Source organism: Neoarius graeffei, chromosome 5 (genome assembly GCF_027579695.1).
Source record: "Neoarius graeffei isolate fNeoGra1 chromosome 5, fNeoGra1.pri, whole genome shotgun sequence".
In the NCBI taxonomy this organism is placed as follows: domain Eukaryota; kingdom Metazoa; phylum Chordata; class Actinopteri; order Siluriformes; family Ariidae; genus Neoarius; species Neoarius graeffei.
The window spans coordinates 43,600,332-43,617,708 of record NC_083573.1 but is presented as its reverse complement, the minus strand read 5'-3'; the positions used below and the strand labels follow the sequence as shown (position 1 = coordinate 43,617,708).

The following is a 17,377-nucleotide window of genomic DNA, read 5'->3' as shown; positions in this document are numbered from 1 at the left end:
CATACTTGCATCAGTAACCCAACCAGTAATATTATTTTCAAGGTGACAATAACAAACAAAACAAACACAACATGTAAAAACCTGAACATTAAACTTCCACATACCCAATTGGTTTGCTTTAAGTCTGTAACCAAATATGAAAAGAAAAACAGGCCTGTAAATTAAGCAAACCATATCCCGGTGTTTCCTGGGCAGAGGATGGTGACAGGTCCTCTGTGGGGTTTACACAAAGTGTCTTTGCTGCTGCCGTCCCGCACTCGGATCGGTTGCTGCTCAATGCGAGAATACTCACAGTTCAGCTGAGTTCCGTCTCGTGAAAAAGAAACGGGAGGTGTTAATAATCCTAACGTTTGGCACTTCCATAAAAATACAATCTCGGCGTTGACGACATCTCAGCTTATTCGGCAGGGGTCTCGGCATCCCTGGATAGACTCCCACCCACGGCAAACTCCGCTGTCTGACCCACGACATTCCACCCATTGAGACGCAATTCCTCCTCCATCTGCGCTCTTTCGTCGTCGACCTTGGGATATATGTCGTATTCAGCCAATTTCGGAAGAGCATCCTTGAGCGTAGGGTACGTTTTATCTCCCGTTTCAGTGGTCAATTTGAGTTGCGCTGGATAAAGGCACTTGGCTTTAATGCTCTTCTTTTTCAGTTGTTTGACGACTTCTCGTACGCCTGCCCTCTTCTTTAGCAGTTCCGGAGAGTAGTCATGATCGAAAAATATTTGTCTCTCTTGAAACTTTAGCTGTTGGCTCCATGCTTGTCGGAGTATCTGCTCTTTGACGGAGTAATCAAGGAATTTGACGATCAGAGATCTGGGGGGGTCATTGGGTTTCTTTGGTTTAGACGTCAATGAACGGTGTGCTCTTTCAATTTGTAAAGATACGTCTGGCATTGGGTCGAGAACCGAACGAATCAAATCCTCAACAAATTTCTTCACGTCTTGTCCCTCGCTCCCCTCTGGTACCCGGTAGATTCTCATGTTGTTGCGTCTCATTCTGTTCTGTAATTCTTCACACTTAGCCGTCAAATCCTTTTCTCGACGTAGCAGATATCGTATGGCTCTCTCATGTCGTCTCCCATCATCTTCGGTAGCACTTACACGTTCTTCTACCTCCGTAGTTCTTTTCTCCAATTTTTTCATTTCCCCTTTTAGTTCTGCCATTGATGTCTCCAACTTTTTAAGGGTTTGATTATGTCCTTCCAAATTCTCCGACCTGAGCTTTGCTAGTTCGGCTAGTATTTTGGACTCGGAGCCATCACCGCCTTTAGCCTCGTGCTGACTTGCCTTCAAAGTGTCGCTTTTCTCTTTTGAAGTCTCTGGTTTTGATGTCGTGGCTTTTGTTCTTGTCATTGCCATCGTTAATGTGTCATACAACGCCGAGTAATAACTTAAGTTAGGTTGTTTATCAATTTGTTGGACGGAGCTCCGCTTCTTTGCTGCCTACCGCATGGCGTCACCGGAAGCTCTCCGAACTAAGGTGTTTCCATGCCATTTAGAACTTCGATTTCAGTCGAGCTACGGCAGAAATTCGATTTTCTCTATGTGCATGTAAACGCACTGACTGTTGAAATCTAGATAGAAACAGTTGTCTTCGAAGACAAGATTATCTAGTGTTCTTTGCTGGGAGATGAAAGCGTCTCATTAGATGATTCTACTTGCAAAACCACGATGTAAGCGGAGGAAAAATAAACATTTATTAAAATACCTGATGGGCCTCCTGCGGAAGTGACGTATGCGATGACGTGGCATAGTGGAAGCAGGCCCGGTGCCCTGGGGGGGCGAAAGGGGGCGTCACCCCCTCGTGGCTACAGCCCTGCCCCCTCAACGGAGACTCAGATCACTTAATTGTTTTCTTATGAAAATATAATGTATTATAGACGTATTAATAATTTGCATTTTCAAATACGAAATATTAAGTGGTTGCACATTGCACAAAAATACATTTCACATAAATCACTACTAAAACTGGCACGGTAGAACAAATCTGATTGGTTGTTATGATTCTTACGTTGCACATTGTTACTCTTTCATTGCTGACGCTGTACACGCAGCCTCGGTGCGAGTCAGGAAGGCTATTACTGGTGCGGCCGCGGGGTCTGTTGATTTTTTTAAATTATGATTTTGGCCGCCGAGCCAAGTACCTTAGACTTGCATTGACGTTTTGTTTTCATGCCGCGGAGCTATTTGTATGTATTTAAAATTTAAAGGACTTGTAGGTTTGTGTGTGTTGTTTTATATTTGGCATCTTTCCGGTTGTACCGCGTGTCTGTGAGAAAATCGGAGGGGAGGGTTAACAGGTGGGCACGGGAGTTGATAAAGCGCAACTGCCCTGGTAATATGCCACATGATTTTCCCGGACTAAAGCAACCTTCGGGGCCGTGGCGGTTTTGTGGTTGGCGCAGTTAATTGTTTGAAACACATTGTCAGACCGCCATCACTACTACACACTATATGAAAAATATTTGCCCCCTTGCGATTTCTAATTGCCTCCTTAGTAAACTGTTCCTGGCGCCGGGCCTGAGTGGAAGCTTGGAGCAACCGGACTGATGACATCAGTCCGGTTGCTCCAAGCTTCCACTACGCCACGTCATCGCATACGTCACTTCCGCAGGAGGCCCATCTGGTATTTTAATAAAATGTTTATTTTTCTAGAACACTATTCAGTCTCCGAAAATAAATGAATGAATGCTGAAATCTACAGATACTTTTCCTTAACATAAGTTTAAGAGTAAATCCACTGGAGGATCCCTTTAAACTGCATCTGTAACAGTGGCTAAACTTGTTCTAGGAGTAATACTTATTAAGAAAAGAGTATACCAGTGTCTTCTAATTCTAACATGGACAAATAGAACCAGAGTAAATGAAATTTAAAAAAAAAAATTTATTTAAGTATGAAAGAACAGAAATCTTTTCCGATTTCAGGATTGAAATACCAGATACAAGTCTTTGTACATTGTCACCATCTTTTCTCTCTCTCTCTCTCACACACACACACGCGTACACTCCAGTCAACTCCTGACCTGACCAGATCTGAATGCTGATGCTCAGCATCCCAGTTCATGTCACATGCTGAATTTGAATGCTACGCTCATCTTCCAGAAGGACTTGGTGACACAGAATGCGTGTTTCCAAAAGACGGGCTCAGTCTGAATCTGCCTCTTCTACAGTGACTGCTCCAACAGCATCAGCCAGCTCCGTTTCACTCCCCTTCAGCCGGTCCCCTGCATACATAAAAAAAATTAAAAAAACCACACCTGAGAAAAGAGCTCAGAGGGTGCACTGTGCTTTGTCAGGCATTAGCAAAGCAAACTATCCTCTTCAGAGGAAAAATAAAAATAAACAGTACATACAGTACATAACTGGGTCAGTGCAGACACTAAAGATGACCAATTTCTTTTTTGGACTCCTTTTAGTAGCTGATGACTTTTTTTTTATTTATTTTTTGGGGGGAGGGGAGCCTTTGCCTTTTTATCCCATCTTTATTTAATCACTTTTTTCCACAGAAAACGTCCAGGGTCTAAGAATACTGCACCACTTTGCTTTGTCTTAACAAACGCCGTGTAAAACATATTTACTCTCTTTCAAGCAGCTCAAAATAGAAAAAGAAAAAAAAAAAAAAATGCATGCCATGCACTGTCCTCGTTTTAAAATGATTTTAGCCAGGGGCGTCGTGGCTCAGGTGGATAAGGCGCCATACCATAAATCCGGGGAGCCGGGTTCGATTCCGGCCCGAGGTCATTTCTCGATCCCTCCCCATCTCTCTCTCCCGCTCATTTCCTGTCTCTACACTGTCCTATCCAATAATAAAGGTGAAAAAAGCCCAAAAAAAATCTTAAAAAAAAAAAAAAAGAAGATTTTAGCCATGGCCTGAATGTTATTTTTACTCATGCTCTTACACATACAGAACCAGTCAAAAGTTTGGACACGCCTTCTAATCCAATGTTTTTTCTGTATTTTTATTAATTGTCACTTCATATCTGAAAGTAATAATGGGCGTCGTTCCTCTTTACTTAGTTGAGCGGTTCGACATAATATGGATTACTACAGTTGTGGAATAGAGCTATTTACTGCATGTTTATTATTTACTGTTTGACCTCAAATGCATTAAGAAGGCAAGAAATGGCACTAATTAACTTTTGATGAGACAAACCTGTTAATTAAAAAGCATTCCAGGTGACGACCTCATGAAGCTGGTTAAGATAACGCCAATAGTGTACAAAGTGTCAAGGTAAACGCTGGCTACGCTGAAGAATCTAAAATATGAAAACATGTTTTGTTTTAATACCTTTTTGTTTACCACATAATTCCACAGTTTTGATGTCTTCAGTATTGTTCCACAATGTAGAAAAGAGTCATAATACAGAAAAAACCTATGAAAATGTAGCCGTGTCCAAACTTTTGACTGGTCCTGTATGTCTCATCTCATCTCATTATCTCTAGCCACTTTATCCTGTTCTACAGGGTCGCAGGCAAGCTGGAGCCTATCCCAGCTGACTACGGGCGAAAGGCGGGGTACACCCTGGACAAGTCGCCAGGTCATCACAGGGCTGACACATAGACACAGACAACCATTCACACTCACATTCACACCTACGGTCAATTTAGAGTCACCAGTTAACCTAACCTGCATGTCTTTGGACTGTGGGGGAAACCGGAGCACCCGGAGGAAACCTACGCGGACACGGGGAGAACATGCAAACTCCGCACAGAAAGGCCCTCGCCGGCCACGGGGCTCGAACCCAGAACCTTCTTGCTGTGAGGCGACAGCGCTAACCACTACACCACCGTGCCGCCCGGTCCTGTATGTTTGTTTGTTTTTTTTCCCATTCCTGGAGGACACTGTGTATGAGAATGTGCTTTATAAACAACATTCACTAAAAGGCTAAATGTGGTGGGCTGGTGAAACATCTCAGTCATGGTCAGTGCTATTCTGAACCGGTGTATGGCATTGAGAGAGAAATCACACTCACACACGTGTTGTCATCATGTGTAATGAAATCTCAAGAGCTGGGGAAACCACACAGCAATTACAGTTTGTGTGCCTGATAGTACTGCTTTAAATGTATTACTACTGGAGCAGGACTGCTATTTTAGTAAACTAATATGTAAAGTGACTGACACAGTTTGCTGCATCTATCAGAATATTTATAAATCATACTCACTGATAAGTTCAGCAATAGCCTTTTGGGTTTTTTTCTGCAGTTTTTCCAGCTTTTTTGCAACGTTCCTTTTTAGATCCCTACCAGAAACAAGGCCTGGTGATAAAGATGTACAGAGCATACAAGTAATCAAATCCAGAGAGAGGGGATGTTTAAACTCCTTACCAATCTGGTTTCCTTGGAGCTAAATTGGCCAGATCCTAAGGGGGGGAAGAAAAAAAACAAACACACACACACATCAGTAACACACAGTCCGCTAGTCACATGCACTACTTTTCACCATAAAGTGCATCAAAGTTCAGCAAATTACCCATAAAACCCCCAACCTGGCACTATTTTCACCAACAAGCAGGCCATGCTGGACTTAAGCACCCGTACTAAATTTAATTACTCTTAACACCCAGATACTGTACCAGGCAGCATGGTGGTGTAGTGGTTAGCGCTGTCGCCTCACAGCAAGAAGGTCCGGGTTCGAGCCCCGTGGCCGGCGAGGGCCTTTCTGTGTGGAGTTTGCATGTTCTCCCCGTGTCCGCGTGGGTTTCCTCCGGGTGCTCCGGTTTCCCCCACAGTCCAAAGACATGCAGGTTAGGTTAACTGGTGACTAAATTGACCGTAGGTGTGAATGTGAGTGTGAATGGTTGTCTGTGTCTATGTGTCAGCCCTGTGATGACCTGGCGACTTGTCCAGGGTGTACCCCGCCTTTCACCCGTAGTCAGCTGGGATAGGCTCCAGCTTGCCTGCGACCCTGTAGAACAGGATAAAGCGGCTAGAGATAATGAGATGAGATGAGATGAGACCCAGATACCATGCAAGTTGAGCTGGGAGACAAAATGGTGTAGACCACTGACTGATCAAACAGTCATGCAGACACCGTGATTAAAGGGATAGTTCGGGATTTTTGACATGAATCTGTATGGCATCCCCATCAATAGTGTCGTGCAAACACACTGACTTACCCCTGACAGCATCCTGTGAGTCCAGTTCTTGTCCAGTTTTGGTCCAGACGAAAGTAGTCCGGCAAGTTTGTTGGGGTCACGAAAGTAAAACGTTTTTCGTCTCAAAACAGCGTGTGTTCAAAAGAGTGATATATTTGCATCACAAAACCGTTGCCAAATAAAAAGTCAGACCTCGAAATCGCTTGGCACTATTTTCCTGCGCGCTGCCGGCTTCATCCAGCTGCGGCTCCAGCTTCAAGGATAAGCTGGAGCCGCATAAGTAGGAGTCCCGGCGGGTGGTTTGTATTCGATTCGTTTATATCCCGACCTTGTCAGCTGTCACATTTATGTTCATGGACCCGGTAAGCTGGTAAATAATATATTTTTTTTTTCTTTACCAAATTCTAACAGAAAACCAGAGCGCCCGAAAGGGAAAACCGAGCCGCCTCACGGCTATAATGCAAATTGTTTTCCTCCTCAGTATACAAGTGCGCTTCCATGGCAGGGAAAAAGAAACTACCACTGCTGCCTATGTAGTGCCCTATTTATACAAATAGGAGTCATTCAGGATTCAGCCATGACACGGAGCAAAAACATGGCTGAATCCTGAATGACTCCTATTTGTATAAATAGGGCACTACAAAGGCAGCAGTGGTAGTTTCTTTTTCCCTGCCATGGAAGCGCACTTGTATACTGAGGAGGAAAGCAATTTGCATTACAGCCGTGAGGCGGCTCGGTTTTCCCTTTCGGGCGCTCTCGTTTTCTGTTAGAATTTGGTAAAGAAAATAAATACATTCTCATCTCATTATCTCTAGCCGCTTTATCCTTCTACAGGGTCGCAGGCAAGCTGGAGCCTATCCCAGCTGACTCCGGGCGAAAGGCGGGGTACACCCTGGACAAGTCGCCAGGTCATCACAGGGCTGACACAGACACAGACAACCATTCACACTCACATTCACACCTACGGTCAATTTAGAGTCACCAGTTAACCTAACCTGCATGTCTTTGGACTGTGGGGGAAACCGGAGCACCCGGAGGAAACCCACGCGGACACGGGGAGAACATGCAAACTCCACACAGAAAGGCCCTCGCCGGCCCCGGGGCTCGAACCCAGGACCTTCTTGCTGTGAGGCGACAGCGCTAACCACTACACCACCGTGCCGCCCAGAAAATAAATAAATAAATATTATTTACCAGCTTACCGGGTCCATGAACATAAATGTGACAGCTGACAAGGTCGGGATATAAACGAATCGAATACAAACCACCCGCCGGGACTCCTACTTATGCGGCTCCAGCTTATCCTTGAAGCTGGAGCCGCAGCTGGATGAAGCCGGCAGCGCGCAGGAAAATAGTGCCAAGCGATTTCGAGGTCTGACTTTTTATTTGGCAATGGTTTTGTGATGCAAATATATCACTCTTTTGAACACACACTGTTTTGAGACGAAAAACGTTTTACTTTCGTGACCCCAACAAACTTGCCGGACTACTTTCGTCTGGACCAAAACTGGACAAGAACTGGACTCACAGGATGCTGTCAGGGGCAAGTCAGTGTATTTGCACGACACTATTGATGGGGATGCCATACAGATTCATGTCAAAAATCCCGAACTATCCCTTTAAGGTCTCTGACTGGACTCGCACATCGTCGGCGGCGGCTGTCCATCGCTAGCAACCATGACTGCTTCATTAGGATACGCAGAAACCGAGATGGGCCGTGAGGCCTGCACCAGAGCTCCTTTCCTAATGAAGCACCTTACACAGCAAGGTAAGACAAACGATGTCATGCCCCCATCTCTCTGGACCTCCAGACCTGACGGGTATGGAAGTTGCCCCGCAGCGACAACTGACTTGCCGGGTGATGCCATCCATTGGCAATTTGAGTGGCTCTTCTGCATGCCATCTGGTGGTGCACCATTGACCCTGTTGGGTTCATCTGCCACACTGCACTGAAAAGTGCCCTGCTGCCAGCGCCTTATTGATGATGTACTATTTAATCCATCGCTGAAGCCCAGGCAGGTGCTACCACTCCGGGTCAAAGCAGACCTGGGAGCAATGGTGATTAAAGGTTAACTCCACTTTCCCCAATACTCAAGTCCTCCCGCACCTGACACTCACCCCCGGTTGCAGTTTAAAGTTATACCCAGGATTAAAGTTTAAAGTCGTACCCAGGAGTCACACATCAGCTGGTTCATAAATCAAGGTTAGTGTAGTGCACAGACTGTCTGCCAATATTTCTCACACTTTTCAATTTAATATTTCAGATTTAATTTAAATTAATTAGCTTTTGCCATATTTTCTTCTCATTCTCATCTCATTATCTCTAGCCGCTTTATCCTGGTTCTACAGGGTCGCAGGCCAGCTGGAGCCTATCCCAGCTGACTACGGGCGAGAGGCGGGGTACACCCTGGACAAGTCGCCAGGTCATCACAGGGCTGACACATAGACACAGACAACCATTCACACTCACACTCACACCTACGGTCAATTTAGAGTCACCAGTTAACCTAACCTGCATGTCTTTGGACTGTGGGGGAAACCGGAGCACCCGGAGGAAACCCACGCGGACACGGGGAGAACATGCAAACTCCGCACAGAAAGGCCCTCGCCGGCCACGGGGCTCGAACCCGGACCTTCTTGCTGTGAGGCGACAGCGCTAACCACTACACCACTGTGCCGCCCATATATATATATATATATATATATATATATATATATATATATAAAATAAAAATACACACACACACATTATGGCTGGGAAACCACAACAGCTTGCACCAATTACAGTGGCACCCATTGTACCTAATTTGCATGTCTTTAAAGCATATCCGCAGGGCCATGGCCTCACTTTCGTTTATAAATGCCTTGGGACCTCAAGAATGGCACAGGAATAGTTTTAAGTGTTAACAATAAATCTAATATAGTAATTTTTACGATTAAAGTGATTTATATAGGTAGCGGTCCGAGTGAATGACCTTGACGTCCGTAACGTCACAGCAGGAAGTCTATCAGTCTCATCGCCATTTCCGCTATACTAAAACACAGAGCTGACTGCAACTCTGATCCTCCATTTTGAGCTAATTTATCACCAAGCAGCGTAGATGTGTTTTTGGCCGGTGCAGCAACACAACAGAAGGTGGATTTACGTTGCATTCATGGCCCAAGAATGTTCAAACTGCAAAGATTTGGACGCGTTTTGCGAGAAGTTCACGGACACATTGGGCGCCTACAAAGTGGTCTCTCCTCTGCTCTGCACATTTTACTGATGACTCGTATGAGACCTCTGATCTGTTGAGGAGCGTTGACTATAAGCCCGTATTGAAAGAGGGTGCAGTCCCAACAATTAAATAAAGCTACAAGAAAAGGAGAGTATTTATTTTATTTATTTTTTAAAAGTAAAGTGAGTTCAGTTGCACCAGTCCTCTTGGAGTTAGCCGAGGGTTGTTGGTAAAACCCGGGATGGAACGGGACATGATATATCGCTCGGGCAGTGACCTCCCCGCAGTTTTTGCTAAAACCGGTGACGTCCCATCCCGGGTTTTAGTAATTGCCTGAGCCGAGCAGTAATGGCAGAGTACTCGGTATGGAGAAAATGGAGAATGAATGGAGAAGCCGTCTGATTTCTCTGCTGGATATTGCTGCCATCTCGCCCTTACGTGGAAGAAGCAAATGAACGGGGAACCGAACGAACAATTGAAAGTCAGATTGCTTCAAAACAATCAGCCGCAAGATCGGCCTTTAAGAAGCGAGAACACAGATGGGTAAGCTCCGACTCTCATTTGGATACAAAACAACACACGTTATTTACCTGCATTTAGATTAATACATGTAACTTGTATTGTGTGTATAAGTTAGCGGTATAAGATTATTTAATTTGCTTCAGAATGTGATTGTCTCAGTTCATCTGATTATTTAATTAGCCTTTTACGTTTTATCAGTGAAAATGCATGCATGTACATGTATGTTGCATAAGTTATAACACCCATCCTGTTTTAATGAGAGTCAACCCACAATCAGTGAAGTCAAATCAGTCTTAGTTGAGCAAGTTGGTAACGCTATTTCTCACTTTCACCATAAATTTTTATTTATATGACTTTGGTCGATAGTTATCAAAGGCCTCGGCCTTAAAACCGGTTACCGCTGTGACGTCACGCACTCAGGGCTGGCTGGCTCAGTGGGGCAGCTCGAATGCCAACTTTGCGGCCGATTTTTACTCTCAAAAATATATTTTTTAAAATTCCCATTTATGCAGCGTACAAGAGTCAAGGGTGGAGGTACTATCCACTCAGAAATGTATTTAAAAATAAAGGTTCTGCGTATCTCCTTTGAACATTTATATTTATTTACCCCAGTAATCTTTTCTTATCACTGTGTAGCTTGATCTTCCCCATGATTCAGGTAAAATCCGCCATCTTTTAATTGGGGTTTCTCTCAAATGGCTTCCTGTTCACTTTCTTTGCTCCCTGCATGGAATAACACAAATGGTCTTAACAGGCTACCTCATGAATTGATAGTTTTCACATGACGTCACAGAGTCGGGGATTCCCTGGTGGCAGCCATCTTGTAGGGCAAGCTTACCGTACGGGTCACTGAGCACACATTGTAACGCGCGAGTTACATTTATTTATATATTATTTACATTTATAGTTACATTATTACTATTTAAAGCTAGCAATGGTGCACACCTGTTGTATTCACGGCTGTCGTAATAGGTCAGATGACGACGTCAAGCGAAGCGTTTATGGAATTCCCACTGTACGGGAGCACGAAGGCGAGCAAACAAAGAAACTCAGCATACAAAGGAGAAATCTATGGCTTGCAAGAATCAACCGCAAGGATTTTCAGCCTTCCAAACACAGCAAAGTCTGCTCTGATCATTTTATAAGTAGTAAGTTGTTTAAATAAACAAATCAATTGTGTAACAAGCCTACATACCAGTTAATTATATTACAAGTTTATACTGACATGGTACTGTAATACCACTAATGGATGTAAAATTTGTCTTAAATCAACTTGATATTATACACACACACACACATTTATATGAAGTGTTGAGAGCTCTAAAACGCCAATGTTTACATACCTTGGCTGTAATTAGGACACGGCTCTCACTGGTTTTTATATGGTGGACTTCACGGACCCAGCCACAGACAAAATAATTGTATGACTCCAGCGACTTGTATGCTTTGAGGTCGTCAAGTGTGTAGGCACTTTTACTATTCACGAAATAGTTCACAATATCAGGGTACGATATGGATGGCAGCCCTGCATAGTCACTTGAAAATGCATCTTTGTCCACTTCATAGGGGTCAATTCCCCCAATCAAGGCCAGTTTGGCTGCATACCGTTGTCGTGAGATGTCGTCCAATGTATCCATATACTTCCGTTTGCTTGATTTTGCTGACATTGATCTTTATTTTAGAAAACAGACTATATAACTTCATAAATTCGTCCGAGATAACGTAGCCGGTAGTGGCGATGGTCCGTTTTGTTTGCCCACCAAGATGGCGGCTGGGGGGGCGTTCCCCGGAATGCTGTGACGTCAGTGAAAACTATCTATAAGGTAGAGACATTTGAGAAGCCATTGCACAGTATATCTACCTCTTTGTTTGCACACTGTTTGCCTCTTTTTAAAAAAAAAAAAAGAAAAAGGAGAGGCAGGCGGGCAGTGTGCAAACGTGGAGGTAGATATGCTGTGCAGTGTCTTTAAAAAAAGAAAGAGGACGTTACACAGTGTGTCTGCCTCTGTGTTTGCACATTGTTTGCCCCCTTTTTTTTTTTTTAAATGTTATCATTTTTCACTCTACCTTTATTTTTTGCATTCCATATGCACTTTAGATTTTATATTTCATATTTTATATACATTTCTTTTTATTTTGGTAAGCGTAGTTTGGTCGGGCAGTTGCAAAATAACAATTTCATTACCCAATAATAAACCGCTGTGTCTGTTATTGTGTATATGACAAATAGAAATCTTGAATCTTGAATTTGTTTATTTATTTTTTTTGTCTGATAAGGTTTGCAAACAAACTCCTGGGTATTTTCAGTGTTGCCATATTCATGCTCTGCCATTAAAACAAACTTCCTGTTTCTTTTTGCTTCCTTTCACTTTGAGACAGAAAAACCCTGCAGTGCCATGCGTACTATCAAATGAGCAATACCTGCTTTCAGTTCAAAATCATTTCTTTGAATTTTAAGCAGTATTTTTCCTGTTCATGCTTAGCAGTTCACCACCTGATTATCTCCAAGGAAACGCTTCATATCTTCATGATCAGATTTCGAAAAAAACGACAGACACTCAGCCAGGACACAGAGAGCCCTGGGATGGTGTTTGTAACCGAGCGACGTGTTTGCTGGAGCAGTGCTATTACTCTACAGTGACAATGAAGGTATAATCCCACTCACCACTTCCTCTATAATGGGCTCTGGGTTTGCAGCTTCCAGCTGGTCTTTAACTTTATCTTCCACTGCAGGGATACAAAAGCAGAACAGGTCAGACTGCATGCATTCCAACCTCCCAGGACTACAAACTTATTAACAACACGCATTACTCAGAGCTCAACCGTATGTACTAAACCAAGAGCATGGATTGTAATACACGGAGTACATCCCCGATTCCAAAAAAGTTGGGACAAAGTACAAATTGTAAATAAAAACAGAATGCAATAATTTACAAATCTCAAAAACTGATATTGTATTCACAATAGAACATCGACAACATATCAAATGTCGAAAATGAGACATTTTGAAATTTCATGTCAAATATTGGCTCATTTGAAATTTCATGACAGCAACACATCTCAAAAAAGTTGGGACAGGGGCAATAAGAGGCTGGAAAAGTTAAAGGTACAAAAAAGGAACAGCTGGAGGACCAAACTGCAACTCATTAGGTCAATTGGCAATAGGTCATTAACATGACTGGGTATAAAAAGAGCATCTTGGAGTGGCAGCGGCTCTCAGAAGTAAAGATGGGAAGAGGATCACCAATCCCCCTAATTCTGCGCCGACAAATAGTGGAGCAATATCAGAAAGGAGTTCGACAGTGTAAAATTGCAAAGAGTTTGAACAGATCATCAACTACAGTGCATAATATCATCAAAAGATTCAGAGAATCTGGAAGAATCTCTGTGCGTAAGGGTCAAGGCCGGAAAACCATACTGGGTGCCCGTGATCTTCGGGCCCTTAGACGGCACTGCATCACATACAGGCATGCTTCTGTATTGGAAATCACAAAATGGGCTCAGGAATATTTCCAGAGAACATTATCTGTGAACACAATTCACCGTGCCATCCGGCATTGCCAGCTAAAACTCTATAGTTCAAAGAAGAAGCCGTATCTAAACATGATCCAGAAGCGCAGACGTCTTCTCTGGGCCAAGGCTCATTTAAAATGGACTGTGGCAAAGTGGAAAACTGTTCTGTGGTCAGACGAATCAAAATTTGAAGTTCTTTATGGAAATCAGGGACGCTGTGTCATTCGGACTAAAGAGGAGAAGGACGACCCAAGCTGTTATCAGCGCTCAGTTCAGAAGCCTGCATCTCTGATGGTATGGGGTTGCATTAGTGCGTGTGGCATGGGCAGCTTACACATCTGGAAAGACACCATCAATGCTGAAAGGTATATCCAGGTTCTAGAGCAACATATGCTCCCATCCAGACGACGGCTCTTTCAGGGAAGACCTTGCATCTTCCAACATGACAATGCCAAACCACATACTGCATCAATTACAGCATCATGGCTGCGTAGAAGAAGGGTCCGGGTACTGAACTGGCCAGCCTGCAGTCCAGATCTTTCACCCATAGAAAACATTTGGCGCATCATAAAACGGAAGATACGACAAAAAAGACCTAAGACAGTTGAGCAACTAGAATCCTACATTAGACAAGAATGGGTTAACATTCCTATCCCTAAACTTGAGCAACTTGTCTCCTCAGTCCCCAGACGTTTACAGACTGTTGTAAAGAGAAAAGGGGATGTCTCACAGCGGTAAACATGGCCTTGTCCCAACTTTTTTGAGATGTGTTGTTGTCATGAAATTTAAAATCACCTAATTTTTCTCTTTAAATGATACATTTTCTCAGTTTAAACATTTGATATGTCATCTATGTTCTATTCTGAATAAAATATGGAATTTTGTAACTTCCACATCATTGCATTCCGTTTTTATTTACAATTTGTACTTCTCCCAACTTTTTTGGAATCGGGGTTGTACATACAAGATCATAACAATGCAATGCTCAAGTGGTTCTGCTGAGAATTTTATGAAGGAGGAGTGTAATTGTGCACAGTTGAGCCAACTCTTACCTGACGCAGGTATAGCTTTGGGGACCTGCCTTTCCTTTAGCTCTTCATCTTCTGGAGTGTAGTTCCTCAGCTTCAGGTCTCTGTATAAACACACACACACCACTGTGGTTTATCTGTACAACTTGAACCAGAAATAAACTAACGTTGATCTGACAGACCCCAATATATAAACATAGCCCTTTTGTTCGCCCATTACACATCAAATAAAAATGCAGCACTTTTTTGGTTTGTTTGGTTACATTGACTAATGGAAATGGAGGAAATCAATGTCTTCTGAAAGCTTTTGTTGTCGTGCCAACGTTTTACGGCCTACACATAGGTGTAACACAGACAGAAGTTACACCCAAAAACTAAGTGATATGTGAAATCTTGCAGGACTTGTTCATGAATAACTAACCATCACAAAAGTGCCGTGACTCGGAATATCCCCAAGCCAATATCCACAAGCAGCTTCAATACAACCCATGACCAGTAGGTAGCAGCGCAAGCCAACGTCATGATCGGCTGTATTCTAGGCCAGGCGACTGGTGCAACCTGGGTAATTGAACCAGGCATGTAAACAAAGACTTCCTTCATTCTCTTCACACCAGCTAATTAGCATGTAGCACCTGTTCTTTGGGCTGCATCTGGGGAGTGCAGTTTCCCAGCCGAGACACAGTCGATACATGCCCGATTATGTCATCTCTTACCTCTTTGCAAATTACAGCTATTTGCTAAATCTCCTGGTAGTCACAATACAGCGCTCACTGAGTGAGAAGACGAGACAGGCACAGAGCTTTGTTTCATCTCATAAGTTCAGAGGATTAAAAGTTCATTTTCGGCAATTTCTCAGCAGCGAGCCTCCAGTGACGTGTGCTGATTCTGGACTGATTAACGGGATGAGGAGGGGCCTGTCGTGTTGGAGGACAGGGCTACATCTGGACCTACATTCATCAACCCACACATTATGGGCATCGTCACTGGCAGCAGACCTTTTACTGTTAACCTCGGAGACCAAAATAAGAACACTGGCATTGAACAGCCATCAAACAAAGCCAATTTGCCACAAACATAAATAGCTATTAAAAAAAAAAAAACTGTAGACCCCAGACAAGAGCACTGAAGGAAAAATCAATTCAGCGAGAAAGTGAGACAAAGGACTCGGAACCCGTCCCACTCCCAAGTTTCCTGGTGATACTTCCTGACCACCTGCTAGAACAATACAGCTCTGCCGCTGTTCTTCACATACAGTACAGGAGCCAAACAACACAGCGCTACTTTAATGTCAACAGTCGTTTGTCCAGCACGTTCTCCAAAGTTCAAGCTGCTAAACACAGGCAACCTTTAGCACAGCACTTTATCTGATGCGGATGGCTCATGTTTTCCAATGCAGGAACATCACATCAAAAATCAAAGCAGGAAAAGGAAACTAATCTGAACCACTGAGATGACAGTTCAGAAACAACAAAAACCTGTATTCGAAGCCATGGCTTAAAGGAACAGTCCACCGTACTTCCATAATGAAATATGCTCTTCTCTGAATTGAGACGAGCTGCTCCGTACCTGTCCGAGCTTTGCGCGACCTCCCAGTCAGTCAGACGCAGTCAGACGCGCTGTCACTCCTGTTAGCAATGTAGCTAGGCTCAGCATGGCCAATGGTATTTTTTGGGGCTGTAGTTAGATGCGACCAAACTCTTCCGCGTTTTTCCTGTTTACATAGGTTTATATATGACCAGTGATATGAAACAAGTTCAGTTACACAAATTGAAACGTAGCGATTTTCTATGCTATGGAAAGTCCGCACTATAATGACAGGCGTACTAACACCTTCTGCGCGCTTCGGCAGCGCATTGATACGGAGCTCAGATATCGATGCGCTGTCGAAGCGCGCAGAAGGTGTTAGTACGCCTGTCATTATAGTGCGGACTTTCCATAGCATAGAAAATCGCTACGTTTCAATTTGTGTAACTGAACTTGTTTCATATCACTGGTCATATAAACCTATGTAAACAGGAAAAACGCGGAAGAGTTTGGTCGCATCTAACTACAGCCCCAAAAAATACCGTTGGCCATGCTGAGCCTAGCTACATTGCTAACAGGAGTGACAGCACGTCTGACTGCGTCTGACTGACTGGGAGGTCGCGCAAAGCTCGGAGAGGTACGGAGCAGCTCGTCTCAATTCAGATAAGAGCATATTTCATTATGGAAGTACGGTGGACTGTTCCTTTAAGGACTACTCCCTTCATTCAAGGAGGATTTTATTTCCGTTTGCATTAAAAACCTGTCCTCTCGCATAATAAATCTGGAACTTCAACACTGCAGTAGTTGAGAATAAATAATGGCACATCGCCTTACCTATTGCCTCACCTATTGCCTCACCCTGCATTTTTTGCAGCCTACACAAAAATGCAGTACTATTACACACATGCCATAGTCACACACTGGCGTACTCATATTGCTGGGAAACCTGTAACATAGGAAACACCTCTGTAGAATAAAGTAAAATTAGATACACTCAGTGCGTTTACATGCACATAGAGAAAATCGAATTTCTGCCGTTGCTCGACTGAAATCGAAGTTCTAAATGCCATGGAAACACTAGCCTGGCAAGCCAGACTAAATGTGAATATTTAGTCTGGCCTCGATCCGTAGACATTTCCGAAGGGGGTAGGAGGAACAAACCGCTGTCTTTCAAACTGTCTCTGTGCGTATAGGCCAACGCTCTGACCAATCAGCGCAACAGTGACTGTGACGTAGTCAGAGCGACAGAAAGCAGTGGGGGAGGCCTTGAAATAAATAATTTTTCAAAATGCGTATTAATTAATAAACAGGTTCTAGATATTAAGAAGTTTGGAGATAATGACCACAAGTTTGGAGTCTGTACCACATACACTCATTTTTTTTCCAAGTGTTTTTCAAGGGTTTGCTTAAACTGTTTTTGAGAGTTTTTATTTAGTGGTGTTTGGTGAAATAATTTCCCTTAAATTTA

General features: G+C 43.5%; 1 protein-coding gene across 1 annotated transcript in view; it reads right to left on the bottom strand.

Annotated features, from left to right (window-relative positions):
• Positions 1 to 2,871: 2,871 nt before the first annotated feature.
• ccdc12 (coiled-coil domain containing 12) overlaps positions 2,872 to 17,377 on the bottom strand; it is a 59,023-nt gene continuing 44,517 nt past the window's right edge. The window contains exons 3-7 of the mRNA XM_060921759.1: positions 14,410 to 14,489; positions 12,510 to 12,571; positions 5,335 to 5,369; positions 5,173 to 5,249; positions 2,872 to 3,231 (exon numbers count right to left, since the gene is read on the bottom strand). Coding sequence (XP_060777742.1) covers positions 3,152 to 3,231; positions 5,173 to 5,249; positions 5,335 to 5,369; positions 12,510 to 12,571; positions 14,410 to 14,489 — 334 coding nt within the window. The 3' untranslated portion in view covers positions 2,872 to 3,151. The remainder of the gene's footprint in view (positions 3,232 to 5,172; positions 5,250 to 5,334; positions 5,370 to 12,509; positions 12,572 to 14,409; positions 14,490 to 17,377) is intronic.